The sequence below is a fragment of the Linepithema humile genome, chromosome 5 (assembly GCF_040581485.1).
Source record: "Linepithema humile isolate Giens D197 chromosome 5, Lhum_UNIL_v1.0, whole genome shotgun sequence".
NCBI classification, from domain to species: Eukaryota; Metazoa; Arthropoda; class Insecta; order Hymenoptera; family Formicidae; genus Linepithema; species Linepithema humile.
The window spans coordinates 24,247,195-24,269,742 of NC_090132.1; the positions used below are offsets into that span (position 1 = coordinate 24,247,195).

At 34.3% G+C, this 22,548-nt stretch overlaps 3 protein-coding genes across 3 annotated transcripts; 2 read left to right on the plus strand and 1 right to left on the minus strand.

Moving 5' to 3' along the window:
* Window positions 1-539: 539 nt before the first annotated feature.
* LOC105675148 (NF-kappa-B-repressing factor) lies at window positions 540-3,211 on the plus strand. The gene is made up of 8 exons (XM_012372059.2): window positions 540-650; window positions 886-1,148; window positions 1,279-1,412; window positions 1,601-1,976; window positions 2,102-2,225; window positions 2,386-2,570; window positions 2,652-2,822; window positions 2,898-3,211. Exons 2-8 carry the CDS (start codon window positions 985-987, stop codon window positions 3,067-3,069), a joined length of 1,326 nt encoding a protein of 441 aa, XP_012227482.1. The 5' UTR covers window positions 540-650; window positions 886-984; the 3' UTR covers window positions 3,070-3,211.
* On the minus strand, window positions 3,200-14,312 carry LOC105675146 (IDLSRF-like peptide). The gene is made up of 4 exons (XM_012372053.2): window positions 13,538-14,312; window positions 9,805-9,933; window positions 9,024-9,176; window positions 3,200-8,625 (listed from the first exon to the last, which is right to left on the minus strand). Exons 1-4 carry the CDS (start codon window positions 13,659-13,661, stop codon window positions 8,432-8,434), a joined length of 600 nt encoding a protein of 199 aa, XP_012227476.1. The 5' UTR covers window positions 13,662-14,312; the 3' UTR covers window positions 3,200-8,431.
* Window positions 14,313-16,225: 1,913 nt separating this feature from the next.
* Window positions 16,226-22,074, plus strand: Vps50 (vacuolar protein sorting 50). The gene is made up of 9 exons (XM_012372048.2): window positions 16,226-16,685; window positions 17,082-17,600; window positions 17,737-18,419; window positions 18,520-18,895; window positions 18,976-19,266; window positions 19,342-19,815; window positions 19,889-20,010; window positions 20,116-20,305; window positions 20,385-22,074. Exons 1-9 carry the CDS (start codon window positions 16,626-16,628, stop codon window positions 20,493-20,495), a joined length of 2,826 nt encoding a protein of 941 aa, XP_012227471.1. The 5' UTR covers window positions 16,226-16,625; the 3' UTR covers window positions 20,496-22,074.
* The last annotated feature ends 474 nt before the right edge of the window (window positions 22,075-22,548 follow it).

Here is a 22,548-nt window from a genome sequence, read left to right on the forward strand (position 1 = left end):
ACGTTTTGACATGAGAAGGTCTGGTGACTACAAATAAGGTAAGATTTATTTATTTACAAGCATGGAATCTACGGAGCCAGCAGCTAAAAAACCAAGAAGTAAAAAATTTCAATCAATTTCAAAAAATTTAGAAATATTTTTAATGTAGCGGGGTAACGGTGCCTTGTTTAATTTGTATGAGACACTACTGACGCCGTATTGCCGCACATGCGCATACAACCGGTCCCATATCGCAACACTGAGTAGAGTTACGTCATGTATGCTATACTAAAGGCCATCACACACAAAATGACATAACTGTATATGCATAGCATAAGACCGTCTCGACCAATGAACATCTAGCATAAAAGCGCCATATTGATTTACATAACATGCTCATTGGTTGAGACGGTCTTAGGGTGCCGTTACATGAAGCGTAACTTGCGTAAGCGTATCTTGTGTTAGCCAATCAAATCGTTCAGATACTATACGCAAAATTTTGCATATGATAGCTGAATGATTTGATTGACTGACATAAATTACGCTTACGCAAGTTACGACTCATGTGAAAGCAGTCTGAGTGTTCCGTTCACGTCCGTTCCGTAAAAAATTTCTCTACCAGTCCCATGTAGCTAAAAACTCTAGTTCTAAGAATTAGAAAAAGGTGAAAAGTAAGTTGAACCGAGATTAAAGTTAATCTACGTTAGTAGAATCGGGCATTAGCAAATTCGACAGCCTAAACTTTAAAAAATTTTGAATTAAAAAAAGGATAAAAAGATATTGCAAAGTGTATTATGGGTGCTTTCCATGCAACACAAATCGACACAAGCATTATTCTATCTTTCTTTTTCACTTGATCTTGTGTCGACTTGTGTCGCTAAATGGAAAGCGCCCAATATTTACAAGACAGAGATTGGAATATTTACGAACAGATTTACTAAAACTGAAATATTTGTCGAAGACGACATAAAAGTGATAAAAGTGATAAAAGTGATAAAAGTGAAAATGAGTACAAACGAGGATGTGGAACAGTATAAAGTAGAATACGAATCTGACGAACATTGGGAGCTAAGGCGCAAATTTCTATTAGCTCATAAAGACAAATTCTCAGAGGATGTACTTGTGTGTTTAGCTCAAGTATTCGTTAATATTGAATTGTTAGGATGCAGGTATGATATTGATGATGTCTATATAAGCTATACTATCATTTTTGTAAAATAAAAATTTTTTTAGAAAAATATATACAAGTACATATAAATTTTGTATTTCATGATTATAAGTTTGTATAAATTCTTGTAGATATCCGCAAGAAACAATGGATTTGGTAAAAGAACTATCAGAAGATGTTGCAGCTGAATATAGAGAAAAACAAAAGAAAAAGTTAAAAAGAACATTTGTGCAAGCGTCAGAAGCAGCTAGTTCTAAGGTCAAAGGTATAAAAAAAAATTGTGAGTTATAGCTTACACATTTTGTTTGTTTTCTTTATATTCAATTCTACAGTGCATTTTGTATTATATTTGAAAGTTTTAACTTTTCAAATATACGTACTCATTATAAGAATATATATATTAAATACAATTTATAATTTGTGTAATAATTTTGAAATGTTATTTTTGTGTAGGATGTATTGCTCGAACATCTAATGTCACAGAAGAGCACGCATCAAACACATCTATTCCACAAACGTCAAAGGCTACTGATCACATCGAACCATTTTCTAAAGAACCTGATGCTAAAAAATTACTTTCTGATGCCATGAAAACATCTATGTCCAATACAACTAGTCACAAGTATCAATCTTACGATCAATCTGATACTGAGAAAATACCTTCTAAAAGATTAAAAACAGAGGAAAATGTAACAGTTAAAAATAATCCTTATGGAGATATTATTTTGTGGGAAAGACCAGGTGACAATCCACAAGTTATATTGCACAATTCAGCTAATATAGCTGGTGCTAATATAGAATGGAAATATATTCAGAAGCAAGAAATTTGGTAAGCTTATTCTTATAATATTAAAGAAAACTTACCAAATTTTTGACATGTAAAACACAATGTTTGTCAACTTGTATAGTTGCAAAGATTATTAGAAGATAATTTTTCATTATATTTTATTTTAGGAAATGCACCATTTATATGAATTCAAAATTGGCATCTTACGCCGATTCCAATAAAAAAACTGCCAAAATTGAAGCAGCCATCATCGCATTAAACGAATTAAGAAGGCATTGCTATACTGTTAAAGTAAAAAGAAAAAAAATTGCGATTTTACTCGAATAGGAATATGAATAGGAATATAGGAAAAAGATATTTCGATGTTTATTTATAACAAATAATAGCTACAGATAACGAAATAGAGATATATAAATATTTTTTTATGAACTTCATATATTTTATAATTTAGGTTAAACAAAAGTTTGATGCAAAATCAAATGTGACCGTAACGAAGGACATGAAACCGCAAAAAAGTACCTCTGGTGATGATTGGAAATCTGATAGCATTGGAAACAAATTGATGAAAATGATGGGCTGGACTGGCGGTGGACTTGGAAAATCGGAGCAGGGTATTTTAGAACCTATGTCTGCGATGTTAGTAACTAATAACATTTCTTGATAATTTCTTTAAAAATTTTAATTTCATAAAAAAATTTTATTTTTTTTATTTTGCAGGGTCCAGTCACAAATCAGCCGGAAAGGTCTGGGATTGAAAGGTAATTCTTACACAACGCGTGAAATAAAGGCTAAATGTCAAAAGCTATTTAAAGATTTTCTCAAGACTGATATGCAAAATGACATTGTATTTTTGGACTTTACCAATGAAGAAAGAGCGATGATCCATCAGTATGTATTTTTGGAGCCGCACGTTTGCAAAAAAATTTTGTTTATATTTGATGAGACTATCTTAATCTGTTTTAGAATTGCGCGAACAATGGGTCTTAAATCACGCAGCTATGGCTCCGATAATGAACGTAAATTAATAGTTTCTCGCAAAATCGATATACGAAGTTTGGTGAAAGAATTGACGACCATCGGTGGAGTCACGGAAAAGTACGAACTGGTGAAACCAACCGATGAAAAATTTGTTTGATTACCGAGCAGATTAGACGGAATTAGATGGAAATTGAACCAAATATATCTACCTATGAATAGTTATGTGTTCAAGCGATACTTTCTGTGACATTTAATGCAGCAATATGGATATTTAAATAAATAGATAATTTTTTTCAGAAGTCTTTTGTAATATTTTATTGTTTAAACGATCCAAAAACAAGCTGTTTGAAATAATACCACGACATTCCAATTGATCCTTTCTAGCATACAATCTGAAGTAGTGAGATTCGTTCAATTCCTGTTCCTTAACAGACATAGTGGTCGTGCCGAATGAGAAAGAGAGAGATAGAGAAAGAGAAAAGCAAATGCTATACAGATCAGAATATCATATTACATCGTTAACAAAATGGTACAAACGAATGCAAAAGAGACGTGATACAGCAGAAACTAATCTTTTCAAATTGTGATTACACAGGCGGGATTCGTGACTGCAGATACGTGACTACTCATGTTCATCAGATAATAATGCAATGTATATTACCTTCGCACGCACGGTGAAATCATACATGTAACGTGTGATGTGCAAATTTCAAGTCTAGCAATTAAAACTGAAGAAACATCCGCTTTATTCAATGATTATATTATCGCGCGACAAAATTATCCCCAAGAATGCTGTATCCAATGAATAGAAGTACAAAACTTTAAGAAGCAGAGGGTTACTTACAGTGTACATATAGTATGTCGCAGTTTGCCGTATAATAAGAAACGCTTTGGCAGTAGAACAATTAGAAGTCGAAAAGTAACATAGACAATACGACGGTGCGTGACACTTTAATACATTATCACATTGTTAAATCTCGATAATTAAGAGATGGTCAATACGTTTTTTTGCTTTTTTTATACATATATATCTTGTATATGCATATGCCGCGTGCATTCTATTGGCTTGAAATGACAAGGTTGAAGATTACATATGTCTCTTATATAATCACTTCGATTTATTGATTAACTTAACATCTAAGAGAGCAATGCATATATGTATTGTAATAATAATATAACAGTCAATATAAATAAGCAATGAAAGTAATAAAACAACTACGGATGAAACAACGTATTATAATATATATGTTATGTGCATACATGTGGGTAAACGCATATACCTACAAAAAGTATTATATATCTTTCATGTATTAATAAATTATCCATGCGATTGCGCATATTATAGCCGATCCAGGTAAGATATTTTCATAAAAGTTGCTACAACATATCTCGCATTTTTTATTGCAGAATGCTCTGTATCATATTAGTGTTCTAATTAATGTTTTTTTCAATTTTTTTAAGTCTTGCTATTTAGATCAAATATGAAGAAACATAACACAACTGCTAAATAATAAAAGTAGAAATATTTACTGCTCATCGTGCATTGTAGATTTACTTATTACAATCGTTCTGCGTTATGTGGTTTCAAAATTAATTAATGCTCACTAGACAGGAAATGTAAAATTTTATAATCTCCCTTTGGCATATGACACATCGCTTTTAACCAGCCATTTAAATTTACCCTTTATCAGAGGGTAAATAATGCCAAAGGGCACGGTAGGACGCTAAACGACTGAATTGTTTATTACCGAAACGCTGTGGACGGATCAACAATTTTCCTAAAATGTTGAAATTAAAATTACTGATTAAAACAATCTACAAATGCAGATCTTGGGGAGTGATTTCATGAGAAAATGTATTTTAAAATCATTATTCTTAAAATTTACTTTAGTAGTTTATTTTTAAATGATAAGATCAAATATTAAATTATTAAGAAAATTAATTCTAATAATAAAATAATTAAAACTAGTTAAAAAATGTTAATTAAATAACGGTTAATTTTTTTCAACATCAGTTAAATCTAAATCAGTTTTTTTGGAAAAGAGGAAATATATTCTCTTTTGATATGATGATATGACTTGAACATATTTATGTCACAACTTAATTAAACTGTCAAGAATAGAATATTCTTAACACAAATCTGTTTTCATAAATGAGAATAAAATTCAAAATTAATATAAAAATTAATATAAAAATCTAAATAAGAGAAAAAGAGAGAGAGAGAGAGAGAGAGAGAGAGAGAGAAATAATTTTGTTGAACAAAACAAGTGTGAAATAAATTTCTGTCGACTTTTTCAATCAGTAACAAATTGAGAAATTAATACATTTCTCAAACTATTTTCATCTCATTTTTACAAGAAAGAAAATAAATATTCCACGTGCGCAATTAGTATATAAAAAAAGATTAATAATAAAACATATAGATAATAAAATATAGGACAGAATGAGAAAAGATACAATCTCTTGACATTTCAAGACAATGTATGACGCGTGTCCGAAACGTAGTATATATAAGTATATATAATCAGGTATTGGTGGAACTCTGATCTGCCGCTCTCGGGGGAGATAGATTTGACCTTATGACTTACTCAAAATTGGGGCCAAAGGGTCAAGGCACGTAACGGAGAGGCGGAGAGAGAAAGATGTCGCGACGCGCTCTGACCCTCGTGATGCCCCGTTCGGTTGTTCGTTAACACACACAAGTTCCCTCGGATTTTGCCCTCGGTCCAGGCCCTACTTTGGACCGTAATTGACATCTGGAGGGAATGTTACACCTTTTTTTTCTTCTTTATATACCAAAATATTATCTACCATCTGATAAAAGTGATTTCTCTGTTGATATGTATTCGCTATGTATATATATATGTCTATATAATATATGTATATACCTAGATTCGCTTATACATTATATTAATTAAAAGATATGTCTCAATCGTTTTCGACTAGAAGATATGCTTAGTAGATAGATATGTCGTTACTCATCAACGAGAATTCTCTCGAGGTAAAAAAAAAGGTGTCGCTAGACTCACCCGTCCGCTGTTTCTCGATTGTCGCAGATAGCACAATTTTATTTATTTATATATGTATATATATATAAGAATCTCTAACTCGTAACGCGTAAATTTTCTCTTTAAAGTAAAAGAAAAGCATGACAGGGAGCGCTACCTCGAGAGAACCCGGCACCGCTTTACTCCATTCTATATATATATTTATATAATTTTTATAATTTACTGATATGTATGTGTACTGATATGTATCGTGTTGCCGTAATGAAAATATCAATACGCTAGCATTATATATATATATATATATATCTTGCTTTCTTTCTCTAGTAATTAACGCGCGTTATACCCTGAAAGAACGCGACGCGATGCTCCATTTTTTCTTTTTGTACCCAGTTCTCGATTTTAAAACGCACACAAGCAACATCGCTGCACTGTATTACGATAGCGTGATATTCAATTGCACCGAGAAAAATCAAAAGTACCCGATTCTCAGACTCAGGCGAACGATATCTTCACCGCACGTTAAACACAGCTGCGTCGTCTCTCATCTCATTTCTCAGCATGGGATTTGTCTGTGCTATTTTCTTTTTTTTTTCTTTTTTTTTTTTAATATTCAATACGTTGCAGTGTTACATCGCAAAACTTATCGCGATTAGGAGCGGTTGCGGTGAAAATAAATTAATATGTACACGCGGAGTGAGAAGACGTCGATCTAAATCAATACTGTTCCAGCAGTAATCGTTAATAAAAGCTATCGTCTCTATTATCACGGCAATATATAAAATACGCTACTCTGCAATTACAACAGAAACGTCACAGCAATATTCGGAAAAAATATCAACAGAATATTTCAAGGGAAAGTGGAAGAGTGACGCGAGAATAATTATTGCATTCTTTGATACTATATGCAAAAGTAAGAATATATAGAACATCTTTGCACGACCCCTCTCGCCCACCCTCCTCCGAACCAGCTCTCCGTGAAAGCATAGTTCCGTTAAAGACCGGTCCCCAACAGTTTGCACAAGGAAAGGTATTTATGTCAAGTTGTTAAAGCATTACATTTAATAAAAATTGCGTTATATTAAGAGGGTCGGCTTCGGTCTCGCGCGACCTTTGCGAAGTAATGCAATTTTCATTTCACCATGCTTGAACATGATTATTTTCCAAGAGCTCCCTCTCAGAGTTTCTCTCTTGAAACTTAACTCTCACGGTAATCTCGCTGAAAGTCTTTCAGAAGTGCTAACTGCAAATTTAAAAGTTTTGAACAGTTGTGCAAATATTTGTTGATTATAATTTTACGTGAGAAAAGATTTTAAATTTTTAGATTTTTCAATTTTCTGATTTTTAAATTGATAAATGGTGATACACATTCCAATAATATCTTCAAGTAAGAATTACATTTCCTTGAAGTCTATTTTAAGCAAGTTTAATGCACAACTGTCAGACACTATGTACGACATTGCCGATCGCGAACGATTGTCGTCGACGTCTCATTATTTATTCAGGATGATACGGTGCTCGTGTATGGACAAGGGCTCGAAGCAAACCGGGACACGCAAAGCACACGTACGCATGAGGGTAACCCTATGATGTAAAATACATGAGAAAACTCAATATTTTAGAAATAGGTCGGGTAAATGCTCATTGTTTGTTCATATCGAGATTGATCAAATTTTGGAGAGAAGCGAAAGAGAGGAAGTCCTGTCGAAATATTTCACAATTTGATCACATTTAGAATTAGTAATTGTTTAGAGAGTGAACCAGATTAAATGTTACGTTGTAACTTTTAAATGTCCGAGTTTCAAGTTTCAATAGTCAATATTTAGATGTCTGAGTTTCAATAGTCAATATTAGATTGCAAACTGTACAAAGCTTACGTGTTTTTTTTTTTTTTTTTCAATTAGTTCGATTATATTCTTCGTGCTTGTATTTTCACGCAGATTCGTGCAAAATCGCAATAATAAACTCTCCGAAAGAATATAAGGTACATTAGCTATCAGTTGCATTTCAATTATCGCTCTTTTTTTTTTAAGCAGATCTACGCTCGATGCGTGTAACAATTAATTATCCGAGCGCGACAGCTACGAAATATGCGCGTAACAGAATTCATTATTCAAAATGCGACAGCTACGAATTATGCAAAGTGGAAATCTGCCTTATCACGATTGTGCACAGGATTCGATTCGCTCTCGTATTTCTATGCTCGTATCGACGATTATCTCGGTGCTTGCAGTTGCACTTGTCGCGTTTTTGAAGCCAGAGTAAGTGACCCGAGAAGAATAGAATAGGAAGAAAAAATGACAGGATACATTCTGCGCACGAGGACTTGCGATGAAAGAAAGACGGTGGTGCCATCGGAAAGGACGAATTAGGCTTCATCAAATAAAGGGTCGGCTGGTGTGACGACGATAATGCGACACCGGCGGCGATGCAGCGGCGGCAGCTCGTCCTCGACGACGACGGCGGCGGCGACGATGACGGCGGCGGCGGCAGCAATGATTCGACGGTGGCCATTCAATCGAGAAAGCCCGTTTTAACGAGCTTCTCGAGGAAGAACTTGACGTCGCCCAGCTCAGAGTCCTTGATACCGATAGACTTCAGCATGCCCAGGTCACCATTCTCCACTGCCATGAAAACCGAGCGTAGATGCTCGAGATCCGAGCGCATCAAGTGCAACGCCGCTCCAAAGTCCTCGATTGTCTGCGACTCTGACGGCCGAAACAGATCGTCAAGGGCCAGGAAATTGCGAAATTGGATCTTTCGAGGATAAAGTAGAAGAATAAGGATTCTCTCTATATATAAAGTTCTATACGTCTTCCTCTATATATGTTGTCAAAATTTTTCAAGTATATATATAATCCTTGACAGAAATATAATGATTTCTTGAACTGCCAATTTTTATGTAAAATTAAATACCAAGATATTCGTGATTGTTTTACGCAACGTGATGATCTTGATTTTTAAATAGATTTTCAGCGAGAGAGAATACGAGGGAAAGATTTCTTGCTTTACTGTGATATTGTAAAATAGGTCAGACGGCTCGATATCTTATTTAGTATTGCTATTTGTATAAAAATCGCGTTTTATTCTACTTCAAGGAACTTACCGGATAGCGCGATGGCTACTTTCTCCACGCCACCAAGAGGTTTCAGCGTATCGCGCGCTTTAGTTCCAAATAGCTTCTCCAAATAATTGGGACCGTGGCTGGCCAGCAGAGATTGCAAAAAACTCGCGGTTTCTTCTACGGGCGGTCGTTTGGCTGCAACAGCAAGAAAGCAGATTCCGTAACTGTTGTAAAGTGAAATAAATGCAAAATCAATACAACAGCTTTGTTTCTAAATAAATATTACTTAAAGCTAAGTTAAATTAATTTTCTTTTTCTAATTTAAAAAAATAACCAGAGAAATTAAGGTTCATCAGTATTCATGGGAATGATTAATCGAAAAATAAATGAAAAAATAACAATAACACACAGTATAGATGCACCAAACGGGTGCACTAACAACCATCTCCTCCTCCTTATAGTAACGTTTAGTGCAGCTGTACCGAACATCATCGAGTGCATCCACATCGAACGATATGTTTACAAAATAATATGTGTTTAAGTTAAATCTATAACGAATTGTAAACATATTAATATATATTACATCAAAAATATAAAATGTATTACAAATCATATTTTTATATCTTTTGTATCTTACGATAAATTTTTCACGCTATATTTTTATACTTTTTATGTTGTATTTTTCACAAGCAAATTTAATTCATAAATTATATACAAATTTTTAAATCGCTAATTGAATTTTATATTAATATTAAACATTAAATTAATTTTATATTTATATTAAAATTATAACATCGCTAATTAAATTAATAGCTGCGCTCACCTGCGGTGCACAATCTTGAATCTTCATCGTATCCGTCCTGACAATCGGGTGCGCCATCGCATAGATATTGTATCGAGATGCAAATACCATCGCCCGGGCACTTAAACGGTTCGTACGGGTGGCAAGCATCTAAAATATACAAATACACACATTAGATGTAAAATTAGGCGTGCATGTGTTTCGCGAAGTGCGAATAATTAAAAGGAAACACGTATGTGTATACACGGGTTAATTACTTCAGGGAAGTGAAAGTTCAGAAAGAGCGAGATATGTTCGTCGGGATGATCAAATTACGACGATAACGCATTAAAGCGCATTAAGCGAGGGATCCGAAACAGAATTAATAAACGCGACGCATACGGATAATACGACAAAGCACCTTGCTACGCGAAGCTTTCGAGATAATTGAGGAACACGCGATCGCATTGCTCACGCGACAACCGGCGTGCAGAGTTAATGATTCTTAAAAATCAGTTAACAAGACGCGATTCTGATCTATAAGAACTATTAAAATAATTGTAAATGTTCAATTGTTATTTGTAAGAATAATTGTACAAATTTATTTTTTTCTTGAAAAACTCGTCACTAAAATTTGTTTTCTTTAATGTTCTTTATGCTTAAATCTTTTATATTTTTCTATTTACAAAATAAGAAAACTATTTATGTTAAATTTTGTGAAAGTTGTTCGAAAAAAGCCTTTTCCTTCTACACATTCAATTCCGTACAAACAATTTATAATACCTGAACAAAGAAAATTAATAAACCCAACGTGACAGTTTATGAGTATCCGTTCAATTATTTCATATATTTCCACTTCAAAAGAAAGTTTTTTTATTAACGACCGGAAATTAATCTTGATTGCAATCTCCGTTTCCGCGCTAAATGAAAAACATCACGTTATAGTGCAGCGGCTGCTCGACGATCGATTGTGTAATATTGTGCCACATTCGTTGTACACGATCGCCCACGTTTATTTTGCGCGTAAATGTAATTTACACTGCAAACATACGTGGCGTCGTATTCACAGAGCCTTTCCGGTGACGTGCAATTTAGGGACGTGTTAAGAATTCGATAGCCGCCGCGCCGACAAACGTATCGCAGGCCATCAGCGTTATTAAATTGCTAACGTGACAAGTGCACCTTTTTCTCTCGTGTTTAAACGAGGCACCCACGCATGTTTCAACAATATTATAGACAAATATTTTGCCAATCAACGGAAAAGTCTTTCGTCATATTGGGGATAATATTTATCATATCGGAGATCGCGTCGCAAGAACGTAGTTATTAAAATTGTTACGTAAGCGTCGCAATTTTTTTTTTTCGTTACATGTTTAGATAAGACGCCCACGCACGGTGGAGTTTCGCGTGGTCGTAATCCGACGTAAACGTTATTATTGCAAGCGAATATTTTACCGATCAAATGAAAAGCTTCGATTCCCCTGGTGAATAGTCGCCGCGGGACCGACTTCCGACCTCAATGCATTCCGAATGAAACGATCGTCGAGAGAGTATTTAAAAAAAGATTGCTTGTTATTTCATACAACCGAGCGATATTCACGGCGGCAGATATGATAAATTTTATATGAGAACATTTCGATCGACGACCACCGCTCTTAATTCTGAATTCTCCAGACGCGTGTTCCGGAGTTTTCTGCTAGCTGCTGAAACTTTGTTGAGCTTTTATGTTCGAGTAATACGAATTATGAACAACTTTCTTGATGAAAGCACGCTTTTGCTTACACTTCTCTCAGAAAATTTGCGGTACTTATTATTTCCTTGACGATAAAACGCAAAAGTGAAAAAAGAAACTTTTAAAATTTTATATAACAATGTTTCTTTATCGACAAATGTATGTAAAGAGAATTTCTATTATTCTTTAATTCTATACATTTTGCTTATTGATTCATTTTAATTAAAATACACTTAGAATTTTTCATTAAAATAAGTTCTTAATTAAAATAAACGTTGACTGGACAACAAGGAAAAGACATATTGTTTTTTTATTTTCAATTCTAAAAAGTATCTGTTTCTTTTTACCTTCTATTTTGCATTTGATCGCCAAACAGAATGGCAATTTCCGTGAATTAAAAGACTGGAAAGTAGACGAAAGGTGATTAGCAGGGGTTCGATTAAAAATGGGTCCGATGAAGCAACCGTTTGACCTGCTTCAGTTCCGACCCTGAATAAACGCGGGTCGGATAAAAACGCGTTTTTCTATATAAATGTCATCTGCGTACAAACAGCTATATACGGCTTGGATACGCCAGGTATGCGCGTTATTGACCGAGCGACATGTAACTATCCGCCGGAGAGGGCACACTCCCATATGATCGCGAGTTCCAGCGAAACGGCTCTGCCATATAATCGCGCTCTATATATATACGCGCCCGTTAACTTTAATAGAAGTTTGCAGGAGGATGGTAATGCGAAGAGCATTGCTGTTTCCTGGAAACGTTTCCTCTGCCCATGCCGTTACGAGCACGTTGCCTGGGAATGATCATGAGAAAACATTAATGTGTAAAATGTTAATTTAATAAAAATTAAAGTTTATGTGTGTCTATACGCCGTACGTTATCCCATGTGCTAAAGCATAAACCCCTTTAACTCTTTCGCAATTTAATTCTTTTTTAATCAACTTCTGACAGGATCATTCGTTTCATTGTCAGTTAATTACAAGGGAACAAGCTTTAACAGAATTTTGAGCGGCTTATTGTTAATGACAAAGATAAATAATGGAACAACTGAAAAGTGAAAGTTGTGAAATAATTACCTCTCGATAGCTTATTAAAGAAAAGTTTAAATAATTCATGAATTACTACATAATAATAATAATGAATAAATAGAGAGAGGGAGAAAAGTGAAACATTTTATATATATATCCCGACAGAAACGAGAAGATAAAATAAACTTATTAACAAGTTCGCGCGAAATCAACTTTAACTTAATTAATATCTACAGCAACTTTTTTGTTTCCCTAGATAGAATTTTGCAATCAAACTGTTAATTAATTTTTAAGTTAATCTCAAACTTTTCAGTTCGAACTACTGCTATCGCAGTAGTTAACACTGCGTTTGAGCGGACAGAAGAGATAATACGCAAGTTATCTAACATTTGCGTGCTTAATCCTGTTTATCCGACTTTAATATTGCAACAGAAATATAAAAATTTATTTAAATATATATCATTAACAATTAAAACTATGCTGCTTAAAAAACTACAATAGTTTATGGCTTTGTCGAATGCTAACATATGTAACTGTTAAAAAGACGTAAAAGCATAAAATATAATAATTATTTCGACATTTATTTGTGAATCTTGATGAAACTTCTACTTCGGATAATTTTAATTGCTGTATATTTAATTATGTAAAATAAAAATTTTATAAACGTTATAAACTGCCAGAAAATAATGTATTGCTTCCACTCGATATTCTACAACTCCAAACTATTTGAAATGGAGATATCATTAAAATTGTAACGTCTTTTTGCATATATATTTTTTTTTATATTAAAAGATTCTTGTTTTAGAAAAAATTTAGCATGTTTTTTACAAAACAGCCGATATGATACTCAGCGCGTGATTAATCGTGCGTAATCGTGTTCAATTTCGCGCCCCGTCGGCGCCTCAGAATCGTGCTTTCTTGAAAGCGCATTCGCGTGCTTTCGCGCGCGGCAGTCTTTCCTAACTCTCGCGGTGTCAATTTCATCGATAATGTGCAATATATATCACTTACCCGAGCGTTTCGAGTGGCCGTAAAAGCGGCTGAGGTCGATCGCCATGACGGCGCGCGGAAAGGCGGCGCAGGCCGTCAGGGCGATGCCAAGTGCAACCGCACCGTTGCAGAATCTCCGGACCATCCTCTCTTCGCGGATACGAACGTACAGAGATAGACTGTTATTCTTATTTGCCGTGACGGAGTCGAGCACGCACGAGCTCTCTTCCTCTCGCCGGAATTCCCTTTTCGCCGCGAGTCTTGTTCTTCCGCGCGAGCACGAACCCGGTGATGTATCGTCACCCAGCGACAATCACCTGCTCGCTCGCTTGCTTGTCCGCTGGCACTTGTGCGCCAGACCGAGGTAACTCCTCGGGGGTGGTTCGCGCAAGGTTCCTCGCCCCGAGAGAACTTCGCTTCGGCTGTATTCGCGTGTGCGTGTATGCGTGGGTGTGAATGTTAACGGCGGGGTCGCTCCCACCACTTATAGTTCGCCCTTTCGCGGAATCCTGCTTTCTCTCTTTCTCTCGCTCTGTCGCTCACGATCTAGCCCACGTCGTTCGCTCTGCTTCTCGCCACCTCTTTTTTCTTCTCACGCCCGCAAGAAGGGAGATTCCGTGTCCCTGGCTGGCGCGTGACAGCGGGTGCACAACCACACTGCGAACACACCTGCGCTACGCGCCTTGAGCCGCGCGGATCTCACCTGCGGCGATGTACGCCGGCCCGGTGGTGGTGGAGGCCAGTCGACCAATCGACCACCCGGTTACGCCGACTAGGGCCAATCCCACGACGCGAGATCGCAAGTTTACCCTGGAACACCCACGCTTGCTTTGCGCTCAGTCGCATCGATTTCAATCGCCATCGCACACTGATGTAACATGAGCTGGACAATGCGTATAACTACAATAAGTTGACTGAAAGTCAATCATGCTTCCAGTTTTCATTGTCTTGTTATTCTCTGATTTATCCTGTTTGTTAAGTGCCAAATATTTATATAAAATTAGTTTTATAATATTTTCCATCTATGCCTCAAAGATTACTACCACTACTTACCTACTTTTTTCAAGGTTCTATGACTTGCTGTTACGCTCCTGTTCTCATCCAATAGATAACTTCTGCCTATTGTTACAAGATACTTTTATGCCGTGATAATACGCCGGTGATAATACGCCGGCGCTTAATAATTTCATGGCGAGTTTGTTGTTATCTCTGACCGGATCTCCGTTCCTGCTCAACGTTCTCAAATACCACACGATGCCATTCAAATTACGCTCGGTACTTCATTAGACGATCTGATTCTAATTATTCCATCGTAATATAATAATGTTAATTGTGGTAGATATTGCCGAGTATCGCTTATGTGATATAACATCGTCAACGATATCGATTACTTTCAATCGCAAAGCGCAAAGAGCCAGATGAAATCCTTGACACCACATGGGACATATTTGCCATACATTCTGAAATATTATACATCAGATAACAGCTTTATTGCCAAACTATATTAAAAACAATTACATGATTGATAAGCATGATTTTTAATATATAAAATGGCAAAAATAATAAAAACAAATACATTATATCTACTATATGATGTTATATAAACATTATATTCTATCAAATAATCAAATAAATTTGTAAATGTAATACAATTTATAATTTTATCAGAAAACCATTTTTCTTCTAATATAGAAGTTTTTTACTTTAATGTTGGAATTTTATGAAGCCTGTTAACCTCGAAAGTCGATTTATTAAATTTCAGGAAGATGAATTGCGATTCAGGTAATTACTTGGATACCACCGATATCCAAGTTATTACCTGATATTACGTGATATTACTTGGATCACAACGCATCCCACACATCTTTTTTTATTTTTTTTTTTCTGCCACACTTCTTTTTTCCTCAAAAGATTATTCCAGAGAAATGACATAACGGCAAGTAATTACATCCATATTACATGTCTGTCCGATTCAACATAAAGTTCATGTTATATTAATACAAATAACTTTTTCCGAAACAAATCATAATACTTGTTTGAAAATATATGAATCATATTATTTCGTCAATAATAATTGTACAGTCAAAAATATAAAAATGAAAATTTATTCAATGGAATTAATTATAGAAGAAATTCCAGTATTTAGTATCATAAATTTAATGATTTTAAATTCATCGACGAAATCGACTTGCTATGTCTAGGATATCCTACGTCATATGCGATATTAGCAGTGCTGCCTAATCTTTTTGTACATGCGAGCTACTTTTTTTGATAGAGCGACACGCAATCTATCCATATACGGAGGAAAAAATACAAAATTAAGATGTGATTTCAACGTTTATCAAACATATTAATCGAGACAAACCAAGTGTTGTAATATAAATTAATAGGAACAAAATAAATATAAAAATTACAAACATAAATTTTATAATAGAATCAAACGAAATAAAAATCAAAGTGTGAAGATCTTATCACAAAGAATCGACCGGTAGATTGCAATCGATTGGGCAACCCTGCGTAGCTACTTGATCTCGTTACTATTTTATTTTTACCCTTCACCATTTTAAGAATACTTATTGCATAATATGGACATTACCTATATATGTAGTTAACAATCATTTGCATGCATCTATAAGGATCTCATATTTATGGATCGATTATGAATCGATTAAAGATTCTGTTCTTCCTTCTTTATAATGTAAAACAAAGATAACTCAACTGAAACGTGATCCATGGGCGTCGTTCGATCTGATTCTGTGCACACACCTGAACATAGCGGCGTAGAGCGCATCCACTATTGGAAACTTAAGGCTCTTGAAATACGTGGTATAAATGCCAATAAATGCTTGGCTAACTTCAAAAGGGATCGTTGTTGATAATCTTTTGACGGTATTGTTATTATTTCGCGTATTGCATGTGGACGAGCGCAAATAATAAGTTTTTCAAAATACAAGTTAAAATCTTCGCCAATAGTGACCGAAAGGATCATCGATGTCCGATCGAGATTATACCGCTTCTACTTCCTAGAAATGTCACGCTAACGCAAGGCGCATCAGCCGAGTGCGATCAAGTAAACAGATGAGAATGTGTGTCTGGTTTGACGGTCACAATGCAATCTGACATCATGGAAGATTTGAAGTTTAAGTTTTTCGGCCTCATTAACAAGCAGGCAAGTTATTTTTTGCGAATAATATTTCATAATTAAATATTGTACGAAGTAAATGTTACTGCGTTGCACTATTGCAGAGGTTAGGTTATGCGACATACAATTGAATTTGACATTTCGCTGTCAAACAATGTCATGTTCTGCAACATTCCACTCTTTTTGCCTTCCTAATTTACTTTAGAGGAAATTATTGCTAATAATGTGTAATTGCTAATAATTAATTGAAAAAATATAGTTTTGATATTGGTCGTGTGAAAACAATGTGTATGCAATGTATAATTCTAAAGAATATTTGTTTAATTTTTATAATTTTATATTACTTATCTCCAAGAAAGTAATACTTAATTTCTTATATTATTAAAATAAATATATAATCTATGATTATTGGTTACATTTTAGAATGCAACTAAAATACCGCTTATGGGTTTAAATCCCGATTTGCTTAATCCACCTGACCCACAAAAACATGAAGATCTTCGTTCAGAGGCTGATCAGTCAACAGAGAGCGAGCCTATACCAGATCAAGATATATTAGATTCTATTGAAGATATTTACTTTGATACTACTGATAGTAAATTTAATCCAATACGTTATGAATTAGAGAAATTACCAACAATATTGCATCCTAAAGAACTTGAGAAATGTTACAAAAAACTCAAGCAACAACATAAAGCAGTCTCTAAGAAAGTATTCAAGCTTATTGTAGAAAACCAGAGTGCCTGTGAAGTAGAATTCGACAAGATTCTGCTGCTGCAGGAACAATTGCAAGATGCTCTAGAAATATGTAAAATGGGAAGAGCAGATTTAACATTAGCCAAAAAACAGTTTACAACAGCCAGCTTAGGCATATTAGCTAATTATCAGAGACGACAAGTAATTGAGGAACTATTAAACAGTCTAAATACTATAAAGACGCTGGTAAGTTGCTTTATATTTTATATTCATCTTTCAAACTTTATACTAAGGAATGATGTATATTTTAACTTAACCTCACATGAAGTAAACAGAAAAAATTTTTCTATATCACATGTGTAACTAATGTATGTGTTATCAGCAACGTACGGGAGATCGTCTACAAGAGTTACTAAAAGAAGGAAATTATCCTGGAGCCATATCGCTTCTTTTGGAATGCCAAAGAGCAGCTCAAACTTATAAGCATTTCCATTGTATCGCTGCATTGAATGGGAAATTACAAGAGATTTTAGAACAAGTGGAAGATGCCTTAGACAGTACACTCTCTACTATGTGTACTCAATTCGATGTGACAGTATACTCTTCTGTTCAAGAGGCATATATGTTACTAGGGAAGACTCAATCCGCCATGGATCAATTGCATATGCATTTTACCACTGCCATTCAGAGCACTGCGTTGACTGTCATTCACTCTTATGCAGGAGGCGACATGAAAAGACAATATAAACAAGTGTGTCAGGATGTTCCCCATGATAAATACATAGTTTGTCTAACAGAGCTGTGCAAATCATTGTGGACAATATTGATATCGTGTTATCTAATTGTAAATTGGCACAATGCGCAAGAGGACAAATTGGAGTGTAAATCCGACGTTAAGGATTTGGAGGCGACATTCAATAAGCAATATGTTAAGCAAAAATTAGAGCATACCAAAGTTCGCGTGTGGCAGGATGTGGAAACAAAGATATCAATATATCTGATGAATGCTAATTTGACATACATCAAGTTTGAACAGTTTGTTCAGATATTGAGTATAGTTAATAGGTAAGTGAATCGATAATAAATAACAATGTATTTATCACTTGATAATGAATAAATCAAATAAATCATCTTTGAAATATCTGTTAATTAATTTTAATTACAGATTGATGGAAATTGGGGAAGAGCTTTGTGGTTTCAAATCTGAGAATTTACAGGAATCCATTAGAAAGCAGTCCTTATCCTATTTCTCTAATTATCACGCATCTCGCTTGGATGAGCTGAGAATATTCCTGGAAAATGACGGTTGGGAATTGTGCCCTGTAAAGTCCAATTTCATGGCTACCCAGTTATTAGAGTTTCGTAGTTTGAAACCTTCACTTAACAACTGTAAAATGTGGAACAGTTTAGACAGCTCAAACTTAAGCGACAGCGACAATTCTACGGGCATCGATTTGCAGAAATATTTAGAGGGCGGCTCGTCACCGTTCACGATAGGATTGGACGATACTATGGATGAAGATATCTTAATACACGATGATGTACAAAAGCCATTGAATAATATATCTTAACAATTTTCAAAATGATCTGTATTATTGATCATCTGTGTATTTTTATCTAGATTGATCAACCCGCATACTTTTCGGACGAGTCTGATGATGATATTCCCGATGAACTGAAGCACGATTACGTCGATGAGTCGGACCATACGAAAGTTAATAAAAAGAAGTGCAAACTCAAACAATCCGGACCTATGGTCACGAACACGACGTTAAGCATACTGAGAGTGTGCGGCAAGTACCTACAGATGTCCAGGCTTTTACGATCGATCGCGATTACTGTCATACAGAGCATGATACAATTTTTCGAACTATGCTTCTACACAGTACATTTATTCTTTACATCGGATCTCGTAAGTTTACATTCTATGATTCTTAATCGTGTTCACACAACTAGAGTGTGATTTAGAATATGTCTGTTCTTTCAGCAAATCAACAGCGATTCATTATACAGCCCGAAATTAAAGTTATCTTTAACGCGAATCAGAGAAAATCTCATTATCTCTGAGAACGATACAATGGAAGAAAATGGCAATGCAAATTACGAAAAAGTAAGACAACCACAGCTTTCATCCATTGTGAATTTGTCGCAGCCTGAGAAACTTCACGGATTAACGGAACGTATTGTAGCTGTCGAGTCTCTAATATTTTTAGGACAACAATACGAAGGCCTAAAGCCTTACTTAGAGCATCTTATTGCCAACAGTCCTCAAAGAGGATTTTTGCATCAGTTTTATATGCAAACAGTAGCGTCCACTGCAGATTTGAGAAAACCAGTTTACATGGCGGTAGCATCGCAAGCATTTGACGTTGCGAACATCTTAAATTTAATGAGCAAAGTAAATTGGGAAGTGACGGACGTCATGTCTCAACACTCTAATTACATCGACACGCTAATTCAAGTATGTGTCGCTAATTTGTTTAACAGAGACATTATAATTCGTTATATTAAAAATTATTTAATACTTTTCATAGGAGGTATGCACTTTGAACGAAAGACTTAACACCATTGGAACATATATTCCTTTAAGCGTGGATGTTTGTAATGCAGTATGGGAAAACGTGGCTCACTTAATCACACACACTTTAGTGGAAGGGTATAGAAAATTTTTATTGTTATATTTCTCAGAGAGAGAATTCTTTAATATTATAAATGTATTAAATCCATCTTAAAAATAAAACGTATTATATTACCATTCTAGATTCTCCTATGCCAAAAAGTGCTCGAATGGTGGTAGAGCTCTGATGCAACTCGATTTCACACAGCTGAGATCAAAGTTCGAGAAGGTGACATTGTTGAGACCTATGCCGCATAGAGAGTATGCCGAGTCATATATTAAAGCTTACTATTTTCCTGAGAATAGTTTTGAAGAATGGATCAAAGAGCACAAGGTATTTAATTCGTGATACTATAAACGTACGACGCCTGATCTGCATTGTATAACGTAAAATGTATGATTGTGTTTTGTAGGAATATTCAGTTAAACATTTAGTCGGATTAATTTCGGCTACGTGTCAAAATAATAAGAAAACTCGACAGCGATTAATAGCGCTTGTGGAAGAGCAACGACCCAGCAGATAGCATCCAACCATTTATTACAAATCTGTACAAGATTATATCGAAATAGGAAGTATTTGAGATATCTATCGCATGAGAGATACGAGATAATCGTGTTGTTGATTGTACAGTAAAGCGATTTTTAAGTATGTTGTAAATCTGATCGGATATTCGTGTTTAAACTATTTTATCAAATTAAGATCTTTCAAATCACGATTATGAACCAAGCGCAACATTTTAATATATTTATGAAGGATTCTGAATCTCGCAGTTCTAAGAAAGCTTTTATGACGTACTAACTGTTAGCTCTAATGTATATATTACAAACGTTTTAACAAATATATATATATATACATACATATATATATATATATATATATATATATATATATATATATATAGTATTTTAGAGTCTATGCAGTTAGATTACATGCGAATTAGCAACAAAACAATGTATGATGAAACTAGCTTATTTTTAATATATTATATTTCGTCTAACAAAAAAATGCTCGATTACACGAATCTCATATGTGAATCTATAAGTTTGTAATTAAACTGAAATTAATGCAACATTGTGATAACTAAGAAATCGATGCTGCCATTGATTTTACACATTACAATGAAAAGTTATATGTAGATATGATCCATACATCTCCACTGTTAATTTTTTTTAGGAAAAATATTTTGATTCTTTTTTAAGTGCAAAAATATCATAAAATTAGTAAGATCTTGGCGTTTATCTGTATTAAGAATTCGATTTTATATAGCTTTACTTTCGTAAAATGCAGAGCACATACTAAGTACATGACATATATTTTTTTTGTGGGTTATATATATATTGTATCAAATATTTCGATTTAGTAATAAATATAGTGATAAATATTTTGGAAACTAAAATAAAGAATATGAAAACTAATATAATATCTGATATTTAAAACTAATCATATTTACTGTTAAAACAATAAAGTCACGACTTCTCTGATTTTCAAATAATATTATTTATTTTACTTTGTTACTTCATTTAATATTTTTATGTGAATTGAGGACATGCATTAAAGTATATATATAAAAAAAATTGTATAATATCCTTAATATTTTTTCCTACTATTGTCATAAATAACAAATGTGTGTTTTATGCATGATACATGTATACCGCAGAATGCACAATTTAAAGAAATTTTTATTATACAAATGATAGTAATATACAAGTACATATATACTTTCTAGCTTCGTCAATTTCCGATTTCGTAAAAATTGCTATTATATATTTATATATATTGCATTTTTTTATTATATATTTATATTTCATATACACCATAAACCAAAAAGCTCCTGCTGCACCAGCAAACGCTCTTAATTCAAATTATTTTAATGCCCGAGATTCTTAGCGGACAATCCGCTCTTCCTACGCATCTTAGAGAGTATATCGATTGTTCGTTGGTTCAATGAAAATTTCTAAAGTATATATTAATTAGCTCTTGTTTCACAAACGACAAATAATTACACGTACTAGTTTTATAACATTTGAGACACACAATCAAAAGTGTAACATGCTATAGACTTTATTCAAACAATAGGAATAAATAGCGAATATGTAAATCAATTGCAACACTTATTGACTCGCTGAGCTTCCTTCCTTTTAAGGCAGATATTTCATTCTTGGAAGTATTCTCATAAATTGGTGCATTAGGAATTCTCTGGCTAATAGCGTTGATCCATGTGTAAGCTGATAGCGTCGATTTACGTTGTCATTATTTCTTATATTTCGAAGCGCTTTAATGAGCCTTAACTTTTCTTGTATGGCCCCTGATAAGATGTAATTATCAAAAGTCGTTAGTTTTATAAATGGCAAATCACACCTGGATATTCTTCTCTTTAACTAAAAGAGGATACGTATATCTATATATATATATATGCATAAATAAAAGGGATGACGTATTACTGTAAGCTTCCTATATATCTCGAGTAAAAACCTCAGCGCATTTCTCTCCAATAGCAATAATAAATTTTAAGATTTCTATACAACACTGAAAATATTAAATTATCTAAAAATCGTAGCAAGCCACACATCTGTATT